Source organism: Athene cunicularia (assembly GCF_003259725.1).
Source record: "Athene cunicularia isolate RWA chromosome 2 unlocalized genomic scaffold, athCun1 chr2_part1, whole genome shotgun sequence".
In the NCBI taxonomy this organism is placed as follows: Eukaryota; Metazoa; Chordata; class Aves; order Strigiformes; family Strigidae; genus Athene; species Athene cunicularia.
In genome coordinates this window covers 153,127,812-153,149,456 of record NW_020799095.1, presented here as the reverse complement: position 1 = coordinate 153,149,456, position 21,645 = coordinate 153,127,812, and the positions used below count along the sequence as shown (strand labels likewise).

The 21,645-nt window shown below is 40.8% G+C and overlaps 1 protein-coding gene across 1 annotated transcript; it reads right to left on the bottom strand.

Annotated features, from left to right (window-relative positions):
* Positions 1-2,891: 2,891 nt before the first annotated feature.
* On the bottom strand, positions 2,892-20,150 carry MAPK15 (mitogen-activated protein kinase 15). The gene is made up of 13 exons (XM_026842672.1): positions 20,057-20,150; positions 19,578-19,607; positions 17,459-17,549; positions 16,795-16,925; positions 16,474-16,637; positions 15,423-15,562; positions 14,017-14,074; positions 11,502-11,639; positions 11,154-11,259; positions 8,099-8,396; positions 7,483-7,634; positions 4,071-4,496; positions 2,892-2,929 (listed from the first exon to the last, which is right to left on the bottom strand). The coding sequence occupies exons 2-12, from the start codon at positions 19,587-19,589 to the stop codon at positions 4,290-4,292; spliced, it is 1,497 nt and encodes a 498-aa protein (XP_026698473.1). The 5' UTR covers positions 19,590-19,607; positions 20,057-20,150; the 3' UTR covers positions 2,892-2,929; positions 4,071-4,289.
* Positions 20,151-21,645: the final 1,495 nt, after the last annotated feature.

Below are 21,645 nucleotides of genomic sequence, written 5' to 3'. Positions count from 1 at the left end.
AGCACCATAGGCAATACGCTCCATGGTTAGTCAGTGGAAATGTGTTCAGCAGTAGACTCCTACGGCACAATTTGCCCAATAAAGTCATGTGGTATCAGGCAACCCTATTGCAGTATGTTTCAAATAAAATTATTAAACTGCCAAGATGCTTCAAACAAAGAAATAAAGTAAGAGTCTCTTTACATTATGCTCAGGGAACATTTTCAGCAGACAAAACAATTCCACTTTCAGAAGGAAAGAATGGAAAATAGAAAATTCAATACTTGAGTTCAGTCCAGGCAAGAAAAATACACACAGATACACAAGTGCACATGCGCATTAACTGGAAAAGGTGTTTCTCAGGTACAGTCATCTTTTCTTTGTATCTAATAACAAATCAAATATGGGAGGCAACTTTTTTAAAGGTTTACAGGAGAAAAAATATTGTAAACAACTTTTTGCCTGTATCTATGGTTATGGTCTTGTCTAGCAGTACATGCTCAGCTTTCATATTTACCATTTTCTAAGCCTATTGGTTCTGTTTTGTTAGTGGTTTCTTTCCTTCTGTATAATGGAAGTATTGGTTTGGGGGGTGAGCTGAAAGAAGCAGCTGAAAGGCCATAGAAAAGGAAATGGACATGTTATTAAAGAAAGGCCTGGTTTTAGGACTCCTTTTCAGCTGAGTTGGAATCTAATTAAGCATCGAAAATGCTGTCTTGGCAAAGCAGTAACTTCCTTGACAATGTGGCTCCAATCCATTAAGTGATTGTGAGGAGGGGACGTTCCCGTGTGAGGGCAAGGAAAGAAGGGACTCAGAACAACGGAGGGAATGAGGCTGATGGAATTCTCAAGCTCAGGAGTGTTTTATCTTACGTAACTTTCTTGTAGTAGTTTGATACCGAACTGAACCCTGCAGCTTTAGAACAGTCCAGATTAGCCTGTAGGTTCATGCTGTTGTGTCTTAGTTCTGGCAAGGACAGAAGGCAGAGACAGAGGCTATTGTGAAGTGCTGTACATAATGTTTAGTCACTTAGCTCTTTAGGTTTTTTCCTCAGCTTGGACTGTCTCTGCCTGGCACCTAGCCAAATTGGGACTTTTTTCTTTTCCTGATTTTTGTGCCACAGACATAACAGGGAAGAATGCTCTCACATGGAACTAGGCTTCTGAATTTCCCAGTCCCATTAGCCTGGGTTTCATGATTACCCAATTTCTGACACCAGCTGCAAGCTTAGTAAAGCAGTTCAGGTACGTGGCTGGCAGATGGAGGCCGGAGGCTGCATCGGTTCTGGAAGGTAACTTTAGCAGGATCTTTAAAACTTTAGCTTTTTTTTAAGGATGCCAGCTCCCATGGTAGCAGGCATTATATAAGGCTTTATATAATTTACATATCTGTAACGATTAATAATTATTTTACTGTTTGTTGAAAACCTTGGGAAATGAATGTGCAGAAAGATAGACTGATCTGAAAAAAATTAAGCTGATTTCCATATTAACACAGATGGTGTAAAAATGTGCAAGAATTAAGAGGAATTATGATTTTAACATGAAGAGATAAACCTAGAAATAAAGTTAAGAGGGGGAAAAAAAGAAAAAAAAAAAGAGGGAAGAAGCTGCCAAAATTGGAATAAAAGCTGAAATGGATTTCTTATGGTTCTTCCATATTGTATAAATGTATTCTGTTCCAGATACAACCCATAATCTGTTACACACATACAAATTCATAAATGAATGCTGTATGTATACTCATTTTGTCTGTTCTTTGTAATGAATCAGATCCAGTTACTGGTGGGTCCCAGAATGAACTGTAATGATCAACAGAGTTGTACTCTGCCAGATGACCCAGACAGAGATTGTTTCACTCTGCAGAGGAATCGGGCTCGATAGTTTTATATCCTCTTATATATATGATAGCCCTGTTCTGTGCAATTATTACTTCTGTCATTCCATACCTCCCAAGCCTCTCCCAAACCTAGCTGCTCCAGCATCACTGTGTAAGGACATCAGAAATTTAATTATTTCTGTAGTCACAGACTACATAACATTTTTGAACTTTGCTGTATTCATTTAGATTTTTAGAATTTTATCTTGCTCCACATGGTGCATTTAATGTAAAAGTATGTTCGTGACGAGAACAAGACTGACTCATCTCTCTCAGTGATATGTTCACTACCAGATGTTGTAGGTGTATATAACTATCACAGAATAACTAATTCATTTGGTAATAACCAAAGCCATTAGAAGAACAGAAAATCAGTGTTACAGCCCACACCTCTCAGCCCAAGAGGGCTAACAGAGGACTCAGCTGTGGCTCTGCACCATCATCTGGGTGGTGTGAGGCTTTCAGAGGAAGCCCCGACCCTGAATTCAGCAGTGGGCTCCCTTTTCTGTGCATGAGAACTGGCACCTCAGACTCACAAGAGCCAACATGCTACAGAGCCCTGCCTACACAACATGTTCACCCTGTCATTGCCATTTCCTGTGCCTACCTGTGCCCAAGACAGACAGGAAATGCCAATTTTATGAATAAACCAGAATAAACCAGGACTTCCCTGTGAGCTGCATTCCCAGCTCCCTCATATTGCCACACTGAAGTGACCGCACCTGCTACCAGAAGTTACTGTATTATTTTTTTACTTAACTAGCCTCTGGTGTTTGAGTATTAAAAGATAAAATGGATATTCTACCAGTGGCAGTGGTACTCACCGTTGGAATTTAGTGCCTGAATCCCCTCTGTAACTGTAGTCCCAAAGTTCTGGAATAACAATCATTTATCATAGGTGAAATAAAATTTCAGGGTCAGAGACTTCTTATATGAACTTCAAGTAAATGAGGAGAATGTATCAAAGATCAGCATTAAAACAGGAACATAGTTTTAAAGTTTACTGTAGTCCCACTGTTGCCTGATAACTTCATGGTGTTTCAGCAATAGCATCTCTTGGAAAATTGCTTTCTGAAAGCAAAAAATAATTACCACATTATTCATTGAAGAAGATACCCCTGTATTTTTCCCTTTCACACACAGCAAATATTAATTGAAAAACAAAGATTTCCTGTAGTGCAATGTATTATGAAAATATTTACAATATTACATGGTAGGTAAGCTATTATTGTCACAGAACCCACCTATATTTATTTTCTATTTGATGTTAATGAAAATAAGTCACCACTGGTTATGTTAATTTACCCCAGAAGAGTCATAGAAATTAGTAGAAAACAAAATGAGGGGGTTTAAGATTATCTGTGAAGAGTTTAGTCTTTGTGGTCTTCCGAAAAGTTAGTTACCTATTCTGCTCAAAAAAAAAAAAAAATCTGCATTTAGGCAGCACACCTGAAACTGCTGAAGAATCATGGACTCAAAGAATGAGTTGGAAGGCACCACCCTTATGTCCAGTCTAAACCTACACTCTTTCAGTCTAAAACCCCTCATTCTGTCACTACAGGCCTTGGTAAAGAGTCTGTCTCTGTCCTTATAAACCCCTTTAAGCACTGAAAGGCCACAGTGAGGCCTCCCCGGAGCCTTCTCTTCTCCAGGATGAACACCCCCAACTCTCGCAGCCTTTCTTCACAGGAGAGGTGTTCCAGGCCTCAGAGGATTTTCTTGGCCCTCCTCTGGCCCTGCTCGAGCAGGTCCGTGTCCTTCTGCTGTTGGTGCCCCAGAGCTGGACCCAGCCCGCAGGGGGGTCTCCCAGAGCGGAGCAGAGGGGGAGAATCCCCCCCTCGCCCTGTGCCCACCCTGCTCTGGGTGCAGCCCAGCACACGGGGCCTTTCTGGGCTGCCAGCGCCCCTTGGTGGCTCACAGGCCGTTTTCCACCCCCAGCCCCCCAAGTCCTTCTCCTGGGGGCTGCTCTCCATCCCTTCCTCGCCCAGCCTGGGTTTGTGCTGGGGATTGCCCCAGCCTGTGGGCAGGACCTTGCCCTTGGCCTCGTTGAACTCCCTGACGTTCACATGGGCCCTGAATATTATGAGTATGTCCAAATACTCACAAGTATCAAAATATTGCAGTTTTTTGTAACTTTCTGCAATAATTAAAATGAGAAATATGAACTGACAGTATTCCTCTTTCTCACAGTATAGGAAAGTAGTGCTGTGACCCTGTCTGGTAGGACTGAAAGGCGAAGGGATTAGATTCTCTTTCCTGTTGGTTTGTCCAGAAGAAAGCAGCACATTGTTTTGTGCAATGAATAAAACATTTCACTTCAGCTGGAGTAACCATCAAATGCCCGTTGCATTTTGCTCTCAGTTGCTGTTACTGCTCAGGTAGGGCACTGGTGAGATGAGCTGTATGTCACCTGGTTAGGACACCCCCATATTCACTGCTCGTGTTGCTGGGAGGACTTGGATATTGGAAGACTCTGCAGTGCAGATTTACATATGGTTCCATAGGCCTGGGAGTAACTGCCCATCCATGCTTTCGGATCCCCAGCAGCTCCCATGTTTGCAGTAATCTGGAACATCTTTTTGCTGGACTTCAGAAGGGGACGTACATCTTTGCTGTGAAACTGAGTATTCCTTGGATTCTGTACAAGAAAGAAAAGCCAAGATAGTTATAACCTGTAATCAGCTTTCTAAAATACAAATAAGGAACACAGATTTTGCTTCAGCTGAGGAGTAGAAGAGATAATGAATGTTATATGAATAATAAACCAGACTATTTTGTAAGATCAGGAATAGAATAGGATGGTAAGAATGATGTGAGGGAGAAGGGTTTAAGAATGGGTGTGTCAAGAATGAGCGAGTGGCACTGGAGCAAGACACAACAAACTAATCCTGCACTGGAACAGAAGTCCAAGGGCCTGTTTGACTAGTATCTTGTTTTCAACAGTAGTGAATGCTTTAAATATATGTACAAAAGACAGATCATCATCATCATCCCCTGGCCCGGTGACCTGAGATGGAAGCTGCAGGTGGGTACTGTGTTTATCAGTCCCCATGGGGAGGAGTTAATAATACATCAATACCTTATAATACATCATCCATTACAGCACATTTGAATCTGCAGTGCAAGAGGAAGAGTTGTTTCACTGCGGCTTATTCTTTGTGAACCTCTGTAGTGAACTGAAGGGCAGGAATTTCCATTCACTGTTGTGGCACTGGCTACTGACACCCCAGCCATGATGTAGGAGTCTTTCCTGGTCAAATGGCTGAGAACAAGAGTTTCATGATCCTGATAGGATACTGAAAATGAATGCAGACTGAATGCAGAGCAAACAGGAATGTGAGAACTTTTCAGCTCCTGCTGAGGCTGAATGAGAAAGATGGAAAAGTCAACATTCATATAACATAAGATCAGCCACAATGCTGATGACCTTCTACCACAATAACCTGTCTCTGACAGGAACAAATATAAAGCACAGGGCATGTGTAGGATTATCTTCTCCCTATTTTGCTCTTCCAGTAACAAAAAGTTGGTCACAGTTACCTAAGATTCTTCAAATAGCACTGTTCATCTGCACATGCAGCAACTGCCACAGTCTCATGTTGTGAAATAAATGGTTCCACGCTTGCTCCACACTTGTGGAATAAATAGTTCCTCTCACTCTCAAAACATTTTGAATGGGATTCCAAAGCAGAGGGGCTGGAAGACAGATTGCAGGTATGCATGTGGACATACTTGGAGTTACTGGCAATCATGTCTCCTTCTAGCAGTCATTCCTGTGTATCTTCCTATCAATCACAACAGTAAGAAGAGATCCAGGAGGAACAAGCTTGACTCTCAACAGTGTCTGCAGCTTGCTTCTAGCTTGAAATGGTTCAGATCATTCAGAGCTGTGTTCAAAGAAATAATGTGCTTTAAGGTAAATGTGATACTGCATGCTGACACAAAGCTGGTGATCCCACCCAACGCATCCTTGATAGTGGTGTCTGTCAGAAGTCCCTTCACACAACTGTGCTCAGTAGACATTTTGAATGATTTGGAGCTCCAGCACATAGACACTCAAGTATTCTTTTGTGGGGATGTGAGAAAGTCCCACAACAAACAAGTCCATCTTTAGTGTCACAAAAAAAGATAATCTGTGGTGCCTCTTTCCATATTCTTCCTCTGCCATAAGCTTCCTCTGATCACCTTGTGTTGCCTAGGCTCTCATGGAGCTAGTCAGCAGACAACTGGCTCAGGAAAAAGAAAAAGCAGGGGCAAGGAAGTCATTTAAGAACCCAGTGGGGATAAGAACTTTTACAGGGAAGTATGGCCAAGAACAGGGAAGAGGGAGGAGCAGAGAGTACAGGACTGTTCAGCAGCAGCAATCCATTAGGTTGATTCCAGAGACAGTGTGAATTCTCCAGCTAAGTTTGGAATATCCAACAGTCTCAATCTGGTTAAAAAAGAATTTGCTACCTACACACTTTGGACAGGACAAGCCATCATTGAAGCTAATGTAAAAGCAACTGATCCGTGATTCTCATAGGGAGTTTTTGGTGCTGCTGACAATCTGAACAATGCGATAATCTGAGATGGTTTTCAAATCCTCACTTGTCTGAGGTGATAAAACTGAAAGTAGAATGGAGCCCAAAATGAACCTGTCATCTAGAAAAGAGCAGTGGAAAAAAAGTTGTATATCTGAGCACATCTCAAAAAACGTTGTATTAAAAACACAAGATGGGGAAAAGAAATTGAGGCAGAGAATCTGCAGAGATACTTTTCTTTTTGATTACAGTTAGCTGACATATATGATCCATTACAATTAATCTTTGTGAAAAAAATACTTCTTATGAGGCAGAGACCTAGATTTACAGAAGGGCTGTTACTTCATGTTCTCTGAAGTACCTAATGCCCATTCTTAAACTCTACAGTCATTCACAGAACTGCTGCATCAACCTGTGGGCACCACAACACTCTTGCTGCTCAAGTCACAGGTGATAGGGTTTTTTGAAAGACAGGGGTTAGACTTAAAACTCCAGGAGAAACTTAGTGTTTATAAACCCTGAGTAGCCAAAGATCAGCATTACATATGCCAGAGATGTAAGGGTAAAGCCACATCTGTGTCCTTGTCATTTCCTGGTGGTGACTATAGGTGGTCTTCCTCTCCACACTCTGCCTCATGCACAGAACTTAACTCAGGGTCATAAACTTCATTAGTAGACAAAGCACCTGAAATTTAGGCATTGCAACACTGGAGACTGCAATATGCAGGTTCTTACATGAACCTACTCCATGTGAGAGGCAAGCTATGTCTAGTTATTTTCCCTACTAGCAGAAACTCTTCCGTTAGCCCACTCCTCAGCTCTCTAGTAAGGGAATGTGCTCTACACAAGTCCAACTGCCTTATCAAACTAGATACCATCTGACTGACACTGAAAACAAACAATGGCATTTCAGTGTGTATCTTTGTCATAAGTCATTTTAACTGATAAAAATGTATTAATTTAGACATTCACAGAGCAGTATGTCTTGCCTCTCATTTAAGTATCTTAAAAAAAAACCTGCAAATCAAAAAATTCCGTGTCTATATCATTTTGGTCCATGAAAAGTTAAGGGTTCTTTTTTTCGGTAGCACTGCTACTCACATTATAAAGGTTCTGTACACTTGTAGGAGGTAGCTGAGCATTTGCACTTGCCCATGTGAACTGTCTCCCCAGATTCCTATTGTTGGAGATTCTGGCCTGTTGAGAAGGTGGTGCAGAACAGTTCCTGATCACAGCACCACAGTTTGCATTACCTGCAGAAGAAAAACCGAGAGAAAGTAGGAAAATCACAAGGACTCTGACTGAGGCAGGGACAGAACATAAAACTGAGGCAGGGACAGAACATAAAACTGAGTCAGCCCCTGCCACCTCATTCCAATCTCACAAACAGAACAAAAATATTCAGAATAAAATTAGAATGTAGTAGCAAACAAAACCAGTTCAAAAGGGCATGGAAAAAGACAGCAGCAGTAGAGAAGCAAAGAGAAAACAGAAAGGAACACAGAGTCGGGACCAAGGCAGGAAAGAGCCAAAGAGAATGTCATACACAAATCGTTCAACAGCATTTTGTGTCATTTTCCTCCCACACTTTCAACCTTCCATTTTGCCGTGTAAATTCCCTTTATTTCTTTTTCTCCACTCAATCTCTTTTCTTCTTTCTTCCCCACAATAATGCCCCATGATGGATTAGATCCCACTGTAGGAGGGTAATACCTACTTTGAACAGCAGTGTGTGTTATAGGGTTGTATATCACACTGATCTTCGATCTCGGCCATAAAGTTCTTGCAAAACCTTCCTGGCTGGATGCTTCTGGCAGGACACTCGTTGTGCTTCCAGCATGCACATGTGAAGTTTTTAGAAGAGGTGGTGCTGGTTCCCTCTGGCCTTTCCTGGTAGGTAAAGTCACAGAACTGGAATTTGGAAGAAGCGGCCTGGATTCAGACTGACTTAGTGGAATGTTTTCTCTCCGCACTTGCTCCTTTGGGTGACTATTTAATTTCTTTTCCAGGATCATCTATACAAGGAAGTTGGTTAGACTTAACACAACTACACAGCAGAGGAACAAAACAGAAATAAAAGGGAAAGATTTACAAATAACTGCTATTTATTTCACACGATAGGTAATAAGTATAATTTAAAAATTAATTTAGGGATGGAGAGAGGATAGAAATAATAAGGATTGGGTGAAGAGGCAATTTCAATATATCCTGAGGGAGAACACCACTGAATGAAATGGGCATTAGCCTTGGAAAAGACAGAATCCATATGCCCAAAAGGTTAACACCATGTTGTTTCTTACCATCCCTTTCCAGAACTTTGCAAAGCTGATTTGGTCAAAGCAACATTAATCCAAGTTAGTTGATAATTATTTCTCACCTAACACTACTACACATTATTATCTAACAACAGAATCCTTGCCAAGGTTTTGGGTCGGTGCAGACAACCTGCTCTTAACTTCCTGTAATCACAGTTGTTCCAAAATTTGACACCCTATCAGTAACACTATTCAAAACTATTCACTTGTTTCTTAGCTTTGTACCTAGATTATGTGACCAATCTATTGACATTTGCAATATCTTTTCTACCTGTGCTCAGTATTCCCTTGACTAACTCATCCGCTCCTGACTCCTAACACATGTAGAGTTTAATACCTTCCTTCTATTAAAGGCCTAAGAAGAAATTTTAAGTAGGTTCAACTTTTAAAATTCAATTTTATTTTTATTTTCTTCTATTTTAATTGTTGTTAATAGAAGTGATAACACTTTTCCTTTCTCTCTGGGAAGGTGGACACCCTTATCAGTCTTTCTCAGTCTTGGATTTTCTAATCTCTCCTTCCTTTTTAATCTTCTCTTCCCACCTTCATTCTTTCCAACACCTGTTTTACTGTGTTTACATTCCAGCGACTGTTCTTCTCAATGTCCTTCAGTTCCTTTGCCTCGTAACATGGCATTTACATAACTTCTTTTACTGTAAAAACTAAGTCAAAACCAATTTCTCCTCCTAAAGGTTTGATTTACTTCCTCTTTTGCTGCTCCCCATATTTCATTGTTGGAGCATTCACTCCAGCTATCCTCCCCCTACTGTCTCAACACCATCATCCAGATTAGTTCAGTCTTATAATTAGTTCTGATTTGTGTTTATCTTTGTTCTCTCACATCTTTAGACATCAAACGTTCACAGAATCATAGAATGGTTTGGGTTGGAGGGGACCTTTAAAGATCATCTAGTCTAATGCCCCTGCCTGGTGCAGAGGTATCTTTCACTGGAGCAGGGCGCTCACAGCCCCATCCAGCCTGACCCTGAGCACCTCCCACGATGGGGCATCCGCAGCTTCTCCGGACAACCTGTTCCAGTGTCTCACCACCCTCATCCTAACTATTTTTTTTCCATATGTCCATTCTAAACCTACACTCTTTCAGTCTAAAACCCCTCATTCTGTCACTACAGGCCTTGGTAAAGAGTCTGTCTCTGTCCTTATAAACCCCTTTAAGCACTGAAAGGCCACAATGAGGCCTCCCCGGAGCCTTCTCTTCTCCAGGCTGAACACCCCCAACTCTCGCAACCTTTCTTCACAGGAGAGGTGTTCCAGGCCTCAGAGGATTTTCTTGGCCCTCCTCTGGCCCCACTGGAGCAGGTCCGTGTCCTTCTGCTGTTGGTGCCCCAGAGCCGGACCCAGCCCTGCAGGGGGGTCTCCCAGAGCGGAGCAGAGGGGGAGAATCCCCCCTCGCCCTGTGCCCACCCTGCTCTGGGTGCAGCCCAGCACACGGGGCCTTTCTGGGCTGCCAGCGCCCCTTGGTGGCTCACAGGCCGTTTTCCACCCCCAGCCCCCCAAGTCCTTCTCCTGGGGGCTGCTCTCAATCCACTCCTTCCCCAGCCTGTGTTGATATTGGGGGCTGCCCCAACCCAGATGCAGGACCTTGCACTTGGCCTTGTTGAACTCCATGAGGTTCACATGGACCCACTTCCCAAGCCAGACTAGTCTGGGAATAGATCAAGTGGCCTGGGAGCAAGGGGGTGAGGGTGTTTCGGTGTGAGATACCCGTGTATCTGCGGGAGAGGCAGAGGGCAGCCAAGGGACCAGAAGCGTCCTACCCAGCTGCTTGTCTTCACCGTCTATACCAGCACCTGGAGAAGGGCTGCAGCATCGGGGGATGTACAGCCAGGTGCCAGCCACTGAGGACAGGGTCCAGGGGAGCTGCTGAGCAGGCCAGTGTGTGAGACCAGCTGCTGCAGGAATCCACCCTGCACGTAGGGAAATATATTCTCATGAGCGGACTTCCAACTTGCTCAGCCAGAGAAGGCAGCAGGACAAGGCTGCTGGTGCTGTTTGTGGGAGTTCTCTGTGTGCTCTTTGTGATCCATGTGGCCAGCCACGTCTGTGCCATGTGGGGGTGTTTTCTGTGTGCGTGTTCCTACTGAGAATACATCTTCAGCTTTGCTACTGCCTGGGCCTGGGGACATGGAATGGCTGCAGTCTCACCTCACTTGGGAATGTTGGATCCAGCATAATATATTTTCCTCTAACACAGTCCCTCAGACATCATGCTTTACAGACTTCTGTTTCCCAGTGGGAATTCAGATTTAAAGACCTCATAAAAATTATGACCGTATGGAACTGACTGATAAGAAACACCAAGATGTAACTGTAGGGGTGTATGGAAAGCCTAGGGGAACACAAACAGAAGAAAATTACATAATTCATTAAATGTGAGCAAGAATGGCAGGTTACCTGGAGCATTAGGATTTTGGAAAATAGGATAAGAGAAAGTACCTCATATAATTTATTTCGATATTCCGCCACAGACAGCTGGATATCATCACCTAAAGGAAGAATCACATCATAATCCAGAGAGGGCTCCCTGGCAGGACAGTGAAACCTAAGATAATAACAAATAATGTAATTTACTAAGATTAAAAACAGCACCACAGATTAATATAATGTTAAAAAAGGATTGTTAAATCATCTAGTGTGATCTCTAGTGTAAATAGGGTTAGAGAAAATTAAGAATTAGCTTTGTTTTGTTTTTCTATCATGCATATAAAGAAAACTTGTGCCAAGAGCAGGTCTATATCATCTCATAAGACATCAGGGGAAACTGCACATTGATCTTACTCTCACCTTTTCACATAAGGATGCTGCAGAGCCTCCTCTGCTGTGAGTCGTTTATTAGGGTTAAATACTAAAAGTTTCTTCAGAAGATCCAAGGCAGGCAATGGAGTAGAGGATGGCAGTATCTCCTCAAATGTTACTCGCTGCCTAGAAGTCAGAAAGCAATGATATAAGCTCCCAATGTCTAATTCAGAGTGAAGGCATGAATTACAGTTCTGGGGAGTCACATCAAGGTGACACCTGACTCCAGAGTTCACTCACAAATAGTGTGTCAGAATCCTGGAACCCTCTGAAGTGTAGGCCTGCGTACGGCCTTTCATTAGGGCTGTGTGCCTCCCTCCTAGTGCTGGGAACCTACATGAAGTGCCTAACTTGCAAGTCTAGTCTTTCTCTGGAAAGAGCAAGAGATACCAGACAGTATCACACACAGGAAAATAAGAAGTCCTCTGGACAAGAAATATTTATTTTGTTCTTTTGACAATGGAGGAAGCCCAAACTCTTGGATGTTTCAGTAGAACTGTTAAAGACCCCATGAATCCAGCCCTTAGGCCACAGAAATATATTTCTGTATAATTCGCAATGAGAAGGTGAAGTTTAAAAATCTGGTTTTGCATTTTGAAATCCTAAAGATAAATTATTAACATAGCAGACATGAGAATATCCAATACATTTGAAAAATCAGTTTTAAAACATGATTCTTACTCGTATTTTAAATCATCTTCTTACTCCCAGTAAAAACACAAAAAAGTGCTAAGCAGCACAGCAAACTGCAAAAACTGAAAGCAGCCATTAATGCACCCTCAAATCTGATGTACAGCAAAAGAGAGAGCATGCCATGGAGCAGGTACAGGAACAAATAAACCAGTGTCAAGAACAAATACATCAATATTATGACCAGAAACAGCTAAACAGGTGTAATTACTATCAATTCCTGTCTAGTACACTGCAGTCAAACCTATTGTGATGTCAAACCCCTCTGGTCCCATGTTGGATGCCAAAAAGGACTCTGGTGGGTTGACCCCAGATGACAACTAAGACCCCATCCAGTCACTCACTCTACCCCCCTCAGCAGGATGGGGGAGAGAATCAGAAGGGCAAAAGCAAGAAAACCTCATGGGTTAAGATAAAAAGAGTTCAGTATGTGGATGAAAAAAATGGAAAAAAACACCCACCAAGTTGTAAAAAGCAATCACTTGCCACCAACAGCCTGATACTCAGCAAGTGTCCGAGCAACAGCTACTTCATAGAAATTCCTCCCCACCCGTTTTATTGCTGATCATGACACTATATTTATGGAATATCTCTGATCAGAAGGGTCAGCTGTCCCAGCTGTGCCCTCCCCAGCCTCTTACCAACCCTTCACCTACTCGCTGTGGGGGCAGAGTGAGGAACAGACAGCCTTGATGGCTGCTCTGCAAGCACTGTTAAGCAACAGCTGAAATACTGCCGTGTTGTCAACATCATTTTGGTCACAAATATAAAACACAGCAGCATACAAGCTGCCATGAAGGAAATGAACTCCATTCCAGCCAAACCCAGTACAGGTGCACAGCAAAAAGATAAGCAGCAACATTCAGAAATTGCATCAAGGGGAATTCCTGTGGGATGCTGTGGTCATCCACTTCCCCCTGCAAGGTCAAACCCACATACCATGCTGACAGGTGAATCAGCAAGGACAAAAGTGTCTCAGTTCCTCTACTACCTGGCACAGATCAGTACAGAAATCCTGGCATCCCTGAATAATGCTCCAGGATGCCAGCTGAAGTCAGCATGAAAACACATGTGCTGTTCATGTGAACAGTAAGGGACCTGGCAGAGCTTATGATTTGAGCCACCCTAACCCAAACCAACAAAAACATCAGCAAACTTCAGAGAACTCACAGCACACATAGCTGGTCTACGTGTACTGCAGACTCCCTGACAAGAAGGGAGCCCTCTGGTATCATACAGATACGGGTAGAAAATACTTAAGAGACTGGTGAATAATTTGCTGTGGCCATCAGACAGTGTAAGAGCGTTAATTTTACTAATGTTCACTAATTAAGTATGTCATAAATGCAGAATTCTGTGGTAGTCTGTGTATGTAATGAGGATCCAAAAGAACCATGACAGATAAAAGGGAAAAAAAAACAAACAAACGAAGACAGTAAGAGTCGTTAAGCAGCTGGAATGAGTCTGTCAGCCTGAACAGATTCAGGGTTTCCATGTGTGAACCAATGACATCTGATACCCAAATGACTCAGGATAGGAAAATATTCTAATTTTGAGAAAGTATTCATGACAATAGCTTGGAATGTAGGTCCAACCTCATTCTGTTTGGTTATTCCCAGATTATGTCATTGGTCTTCTCATCTTTTTTTTCTTTTTCTAAAATTTACATCCTTTCCCTAGAGGCAGGTGAATCTGCAGAGTAGAAATAATTTCCAACTGGTGAACACTGGAAGGTGAACTTTAGGGGCACTTTTTGTCAACATCATACAGTAGACTCTTGAATTCTGAGACACACTGAACATACACGGCTTACCGGGAACTCATGCGGTGAATAACTGAGGCCCTGTAATCTGACTGCACAGCCAAAATATCTGCAATAATGAAAAGATAATGTTAATGCCAAAATTAGGATTACCAGAGCTATACAGTTTATGAGGGAAAGCAAACATTTGACATTAACATTGTAGATTATCATAATAAAACTCAATGGGAGATCTTATGGAAGGGGGGTGGAATATCTACTTGCACATTTTCTAAGCTTCTCAATTCATACTCATTCTATCATAGATTTCATAAACTTCCACTCATACCCACATATGCAGAAGCACCAAGATATCCAGGGCCAAACAATCTGGCCAGGATCACTTCTGTGGGACACCAGCTACTGAACTCATCACATTTGCTGGGGTTCAGTTTGGCTGGTGACAATGACCATTCTCTGAACAAGTCTGTCGTACTCTCTAAGAGCCAACAGTTGCTATGGAATGGTTTTTTTTTGCTTCAGAATCTTGCTTCTTTGGTCCCCATAAATCATTGGCAAAGTTGCTGCTCACAGGTTGATTTTCTTGTTTACAATAACATTTTGAACAAGTATTTGTTTTCACTTGTATGGCTAAAAGAGAAATAAACTGTGCCTGTGATATGCTGCAACCTTGCAGCCACTGCCCTGTGGTTAGGATACAGGACCTTCTGCTAAGGAGTCATTTGTCCTGGGATCTTGTCTTAAGAGACCTGGTTATGACCAATTATCAACACATTTCTCAACTGTATTCCTGAGAATGGAATAGCCTTTTTTGTTATTAGTGCAAGCTGTTCTTCTAGCTCTTGTCTTGGTGCTTTCACACACACATTTCCATTAATATTTCATGCACAGTAACCAAATCTCTAATAAAAACTATAAATAACTTTAAGCTTGAATGGAAATCTCTAAAACTGTGATGATGTCCTTAAACTGAAGGTAGTTATTTTTCTAGAAACCACTTGCTAGCTCAGTTATATAATTTTACAACATGGTGATACGTTCGAAAGTGTAGAGGCTTTTAGACGGAACTCATAGAAGAAAATAATCATCATCATCTAATCTCTTTTGTATTTAACATATATTTACTCCAGCTTTCCCTTCTGTGTTTAGATTTCCAGACCAAAAAGTCCAATTCACCTTTACTATGCAAGTCCCACTAAAGTATCATACTCTGTTTTAAACTGTTACCCTCTTATAAGTCTCAAAAATATTTTGAAGGCCTGATTCTTGTTTCTCATCTAATCAAGTGCAGGCTTATTGTCCTCTAACACTAACATTTTACAATTAAGTCATTAATTCCCTTGGAAAAGTGTTAGAATGACTCACAAGAGACACCTTCTTCCTGGATCCAGCTGGGCTGCTTTCCTTTGTTCTTTTAATCTCTTCTCTAAATACCTTTCCCTGTAGAAGAGTCCTACCTTCTGGGGATGGGGCAGGAATGACCCTCAAGATCTGCTCCATTTGATTCACTGTTGATGTTCCAGGAAAAAGAGGTTTCCCAAGTAGCAGCTCTCCCAGAATACAGCCAATGCTCCACATATCTACACCTTTAGTGTAACTACAAATAAGAACAGAACAGAGTTAGGACTAAAACTTGCTGTACCTGGTATTCACATCATCTCCATTAGCTTATTTTGCTAGAAAAACAAGGATGATGACTCCTTGAATACAAATGCTCACAGGTTTTAACTACAAAGTGGATGAGATTCTGGAATCATAAAACTAGCAAGCATAAAAGAGAAAGGAGATTAACCCTACTAAGAGTCTGTTCTAGGAAACATAAAAGGAAATACATTAAATGCCAGGACAGGGTAATATATGTTTTTCATAGAACCAACGGTGAAGATACAAGTTGCTGATTGGAAACAACTGACTTTTCAGGGCAGATGAATCTAGAAAGCAGTTACAATTACTTAGGTGCAGTAAATGCCAAACAATGGGTAAATGACAGTTTTGCAAAACAGTCACATTTCAAATTTGGGATACTAACCCAACCTATATCCATTTTCTTTTCTGATCAATGTTTTTGTATATTTAAGCCAAAAAAAAAGGACTAAGCCTTACTAACAGGCAGCTGATTTAACATTTGATTACAGAGTCTTTTCTGAAGGTCTAGCAAAAAGCAATCCTTAAATTTAGAAAATAGGACTAAGGTACTCAGTCAAATTTTGTAAAGATGCAGATTTAAGGGGAGAAAGAGTAAGTCCAGTGGGAGAAAGGAGGACAAACAGATGAGCTGATAATGTATGCAAATGAATAATCTAAGAAGCCAGGAAGGAAATGTACATGTAATGAGATTTTTATGTTGCACAACTGAAGTTTAAATGCCTATTGAGAAAATGGGCTGCTGACATGACACAGCATCTGGTGACACAGAAAATGAAAATATTTAAGACTTTTACACAACAAATTTTACCAGTGGTGAAGACATTATATAACCCCATCCCTTCGCTCACATCAAGCAGTTACCTCTGAGAGGAAAGTAAGATCTCAGGGGCTCGGTACCAGCGTGTTGCCACATACTCTGTTAGAGCAGGGTTGCCTTGATCCTCATTCACCTGACACAAAGAACGGGCCAGCCCAAAATCACAAAGTTTTACAAAGCAGTCTGCATCCAGCAAGATATTTGAAGGCTGAATTGAACAAAGAAAAATCAATAAGCTTTTTACTCTCTGAATGGTAGAAGATTATTATCAAGGTTATTCTACTAGTTTCGTTCTTTTTGTAGTTTTCCATTTAGTGTTTAACAGAAAACTTGAGTGAAGGATAAAGACTATAACTGAAATATACCTTCTGGTCTCTGTGAATAACATTTCCTGAGTGGATGAATTTAGTTGCCTTCAGGAGTTGGTAGAGAATGTAACACTTGTGGATATCTTTCAGTAAATTCCCCTTCTTAATCACAGCATGTAAATCTGTCTCTGTAATATCAGTAATATATTTACATCAGTAAAGGGTTACCAAGTTGTGAATGTAAGTTCCTCAAAGCAAGGCCAGAACAGACCATTGTCCAAACTTTAATCTTTCAAGTGCATCCTCAACAGAGGTTAACACTAATTACTAATAGTACTGCAATCCCCCTTATTATCAGTTTGACTTGCAGCTCATGCTACAGTAACTGTTCTATTATTGCAGCCTTTTGTAATAATAAAATTGCATAGTCTCTCCCATATGCAACTCTGTCTCTACAAGCCTTCTAATTTGTTGCTCACTACCATCTTTCCTTCATCTCAACCAGCCAGTTCTCACATAATTATTGCTCCTTTTAAAGTTTCACTGCTATTCCCATCTAATCACAACTGATACACATAAACACACCTGCAGTGCTCCTACCTCTATGTCTACTTATATGAATATTCATGTAAATCATCAACACACTACTATCAAAGTAAGGAACAAAGATAACTCATAAGAGAGGCTGTATTTAAATGGCTGATGCAACGCTACGTCTCACCCATGGACTCAAAGATGAGGTAGATGTCCTTGTCATTCTGAGCTCGGATAACATCAAGCAACTTGATGATATTTGGATGTTCTCCAAATTCCTGTAGAGGGAAGACATCCAACTGTCAAAATCAAGTGTCTTGCTTGTGAATCATAAAAAAAAAAAAAAAAAGACAATAACCTATTTTGGTTTGTATTATTGTCTAGAACAAACTTTAACATGCTATTTCCTTCATTATGCTTCCACTGAATTTTAAAACGGATTTAAACTTGCTCCACAGTGTGAAACCAGACAGTTAATCTAAAAAAAATCAATTTCTGTTGTCTAAGACATTAGTTCTAAAAATTCTTCTATACCATTTGAGAATAAAATCCAGACAACTTTATGCACCTCGTATTTCCTACACAAAATTATTGTGGCAGAGAAAATAGAATATCTAAGTTGCCATCAACTTTCATAATTAGAGAACCTAACCAACCCAGAAATTCCTATCTGAGGTAGGCTGAAACACTCTACAGGCTGCATTATTGTCATGGGAGATCCATCAGCATACGTGGCATATCCACCTCAATACTGGAGGTGAATTCTGTGCTCACATTTGCAGATGGACAATACTGTCAAGATCATTTACGTCATCATTTCCAGTCTTAACAACCTTTATTTCCTGTAGCTGGCACTTCTGCACAGCTAGAGACACTGTGAACACTTCACAGGATGCCAGCATTGTCATGAACTACCCTGAGTATAAAATTATAAATAGCCGCACCATAAAACCTAGACTTATATCTAAAATACATAAATTATTTTTTTGTTATTCGAAACAGCAATGTAGACTTTATTTCCATCACAAATTCAGTCACAAACAGTATCAAAAATTGTAGTATTAAGCTCTCTACAGTCATCTTAAAACAGCATCATCTTCCTAGACTCTGAGGCCAATGTTATAATGTACAACATCCAGAAAAATCCACAAATCAACACACTCACCTGCAGCAATCCATGAAAATACACTCACAAAGCAGTAATATACAGCCAGGCCATCAAATACCCTTGCATTTATTCTGAGGACACTATTCAGAATACGCAATCCAAACAATTTAAGGAAAGTTTTTATCCCAAAGGGATAAATTTCTAGAGATGCACATCAGTCTTAAGTCTATTAAGCACCAAAAGTCATGAAAGTAAGGGCTTAATGGCACATTAACCTCCCTCCCCCAAAATGACTCGTTCTTTCCTTCAGGAAAAATATCCTTTTTTTCCTCCCAACTTCTCCTCCACTCATCAACTCCAGAAGTGCTGTACTTCCAGAGATGATCTAACAACTTACAGTAATTAACTTCTAAGGAATTGTTCTCTTATGTTTTTAGCTCATAAGTTTGTGGCTTCTATTTCAGGCTTAAAGGATGATTAAGAAGTAAAAAACCTCATCTCTTTCCTACTTAAATTTGACAGTCTTAGGAAATAGCTCTTCCTATGAGCCCTGTCTTGCTTGTGTCCTTAGAAAATCATAGTTATAGCAACATTATCACTATTCAAAAATATTGATGTTTCTACAAGCTAAGTCTGAGGGAGGAATGGACAGATAATTTTAATGCCACTGCCACTGATAAGGTAAATAGGCGTAGTGTATGGTCAATTATATCAAAACAAGAGCAGCCTTAATTAATTCCATACAGAACTCCCTTTTAGTTTTGCTCTGATTATTTCATATGGTCAAGTTGCTTCCCACATGACAGAGAAAAAAAAAATTTGGCATGTAAATCTCTTCCACACCCCAGCCCCACCCCTGAATCATGGCATTTAAATTTTAAGAACAACACTTTCTGTCCACAAAGAAATAAAAATTGACAGAAAGTGCAAATCAATATCGTGATCCTAGAGTAGACATACTGCTAAAAATGGTGAAAGAACAGGGCATGTCTCAAAGGAAAAATAAGACATATGCTCCATTTCATTCAGGTGGTTTTGCCCAGTCATGGGAAGACTGTTTGCCAGGATGGTGCAGAAAAGAAGTTAACAAGAGTTGCCAACACTGATCATTGCATTTTGAAAAAGAATGGGAATAAAATATATGAACAACATCAGAGAGAATTAAAAATCAGAGAGGACAAGGAAAAATGGATGTTACCTGCAGGAACATAATCTCTCGAAATGTTCTCTAGAAATAAACAGAAAAAAGTTTTTTATCAGCTCAACAGAATGACAGAACAGAGTACAGACCTCCAATGAGACGGTTAAATCCATTCTAATCTCTAAAGCAGAGGAAACCCTTATATGGTAGACAGACTGGGAAAACCCCAGTTCCTCACAAGAGTCACAGGTGTGCTCTCTGTGCCCAGATGCTACGGCACAACAACATGAGGGAGAATCAAACTGCACATGCCTATGGAGACACTTTTTACTTAGGGACATCAAACAGTAGCTCGTAGATGCCATGATATAGAAAGCTTGACATCTACTGCTCCTTTTTATCCTAATATAGCTGTAGACTGTATTATTACATGCATAATTGTCAAATAACTAACATCTTTCAGAGACATAAATCCCCAAAATATCTATGAACTCCCAACACATCTTTCAGGACATGTTAGAACAATGATTTCTCACCTGAGCATCTGTTCTGTTCCTGAAAGCATCAAAAATCTTTTTAACAGCAACTATTTCTCCTGTCCTGCGATCAACTGCTTTCCATACAATGCCATAAGCCTAGGGAGAAAAAAGGACAGATGAATATCTTAAGCACAGTTCAGGCCTTCAGTGTGGAAGTAGAACACTCTCAGAGGGACTGGAAGAAGAGGTAATCACCAGCTACCTAGAAGAAAGAGAGATTAGGCCTATGAGCAGTGCTTGGCTGAGTCAAGGACTAAGATCATCTGAACCCATACCCCAGGACTACACATATTCTTGGGAAGTCTGCTTCAGGGTCAATACCTCAGTACTTAAGCATGAAAATCACTCAGTATCACACATTGCAGCTGTTTTACTTTGTAGGACTATTTAAACATTATCTGGGCATTTCTGAGTGAGAAATGACCCCACTGTGCAGGTGCAAGGCATCTCCTAGAATGTGGAAACTTAAAATTTAAATCTATGACCTAAAAATAAGAAAACTGGATTTGTACCACAAGGGAGACTGGGTAATCACCATTTGCGAGTATCACAAAATCATCCAGAACAGAGAAAACTCGAGAAGTTCCCATTACCTTAGTTGTTATCACAGCTTTTAATTAAAAAACAAACAAAAAACAAATACTACCCAGAAAAAAAAAAAAAACACAAAACAAAACAAAAAAAACCCAACCCACCTGTCTGAATCCCTTCACTGTATGGGAACAGTTTATCTCTCTTGCTGCTGCACTGCTCTACTTTCCAGGCAGTCCTCACCTGTTTCAGGGACTCCCAACAGCTTTTTAAACGCTTAGGTAAGTACATCAGCTGTGTACATACACAACACACACAGAACTTTCTGCATACAAGAGGCAGAAAATAAGACTATTTAGGAGACTGGAACCACTTGGGTTAAGAGCTCAACTAGTTGTGTTGATAACGTCAGTGAGGCCTAGATGACCTGCATGTATGTAGTTATGTCTGTTACATAGTCTGCAAATAGAACTCTCAAACAATCTGATATTTCAGATGAAAGAGTAATATTTTCTGTTCGAAGACTTAGCACGTTAAAAGATGTGATATAATACAGTCAAAGGGAGAAAGCTGGTTACTAATAACAAGATGGCAACATACCTCAAGTCAGAGGCAAAATTAGAATGAAATATAGCCATAAGAAAGCTCTGTGTGGATCAAAAGGAGAAAAACAAAACACTGTTTTAGGGAATAAGGAATAAAATGAGCCTCTCTCAAGTGCCCCTTTATAATTGCAGATGAAATACTTAACTAGCAGTATCAACACAACTAAACAACAGCAAAGAGCTGCCGGAATAGAAAAGCAGATAATCCGGAAAGGTTTAGACACTGCCTGAGGAGAAAGATCTTAGAAATTAACCTTGGCTCACATACAAAAATACATCATTTTATGGGGAAAAAATTACTTGATGAGGCATAGTACTTGAAGTAATTGGGCTGCAGTAAACACAAAAGAATTTGGTGGACACAAACAGAATATACTTTGAGACTCTGATTACTTTTACTGTAAACCGGGGCCGCGCGGGCGCACGCCGTGACGTCAGGCGCACGGCACG

Coding starts and splice junctions, on each gene's coding strand:
- MAPK15 (XM_026842672.1), bottom strand. Junction 16,926..17,458: donor CCTCATCTTTGAGTCCATGG/GTGAGACGTAGC, acceptor CTGATATTACAG/AGACAGATTTACATGCTGTG. Junction 11,640..14,016: donor ATTCACCGCATGAGTTCCCG/GTAAGCCGTGTA, acceptor TCTGACTTCTAG/GCAGCGAGTAACATTTGAGG.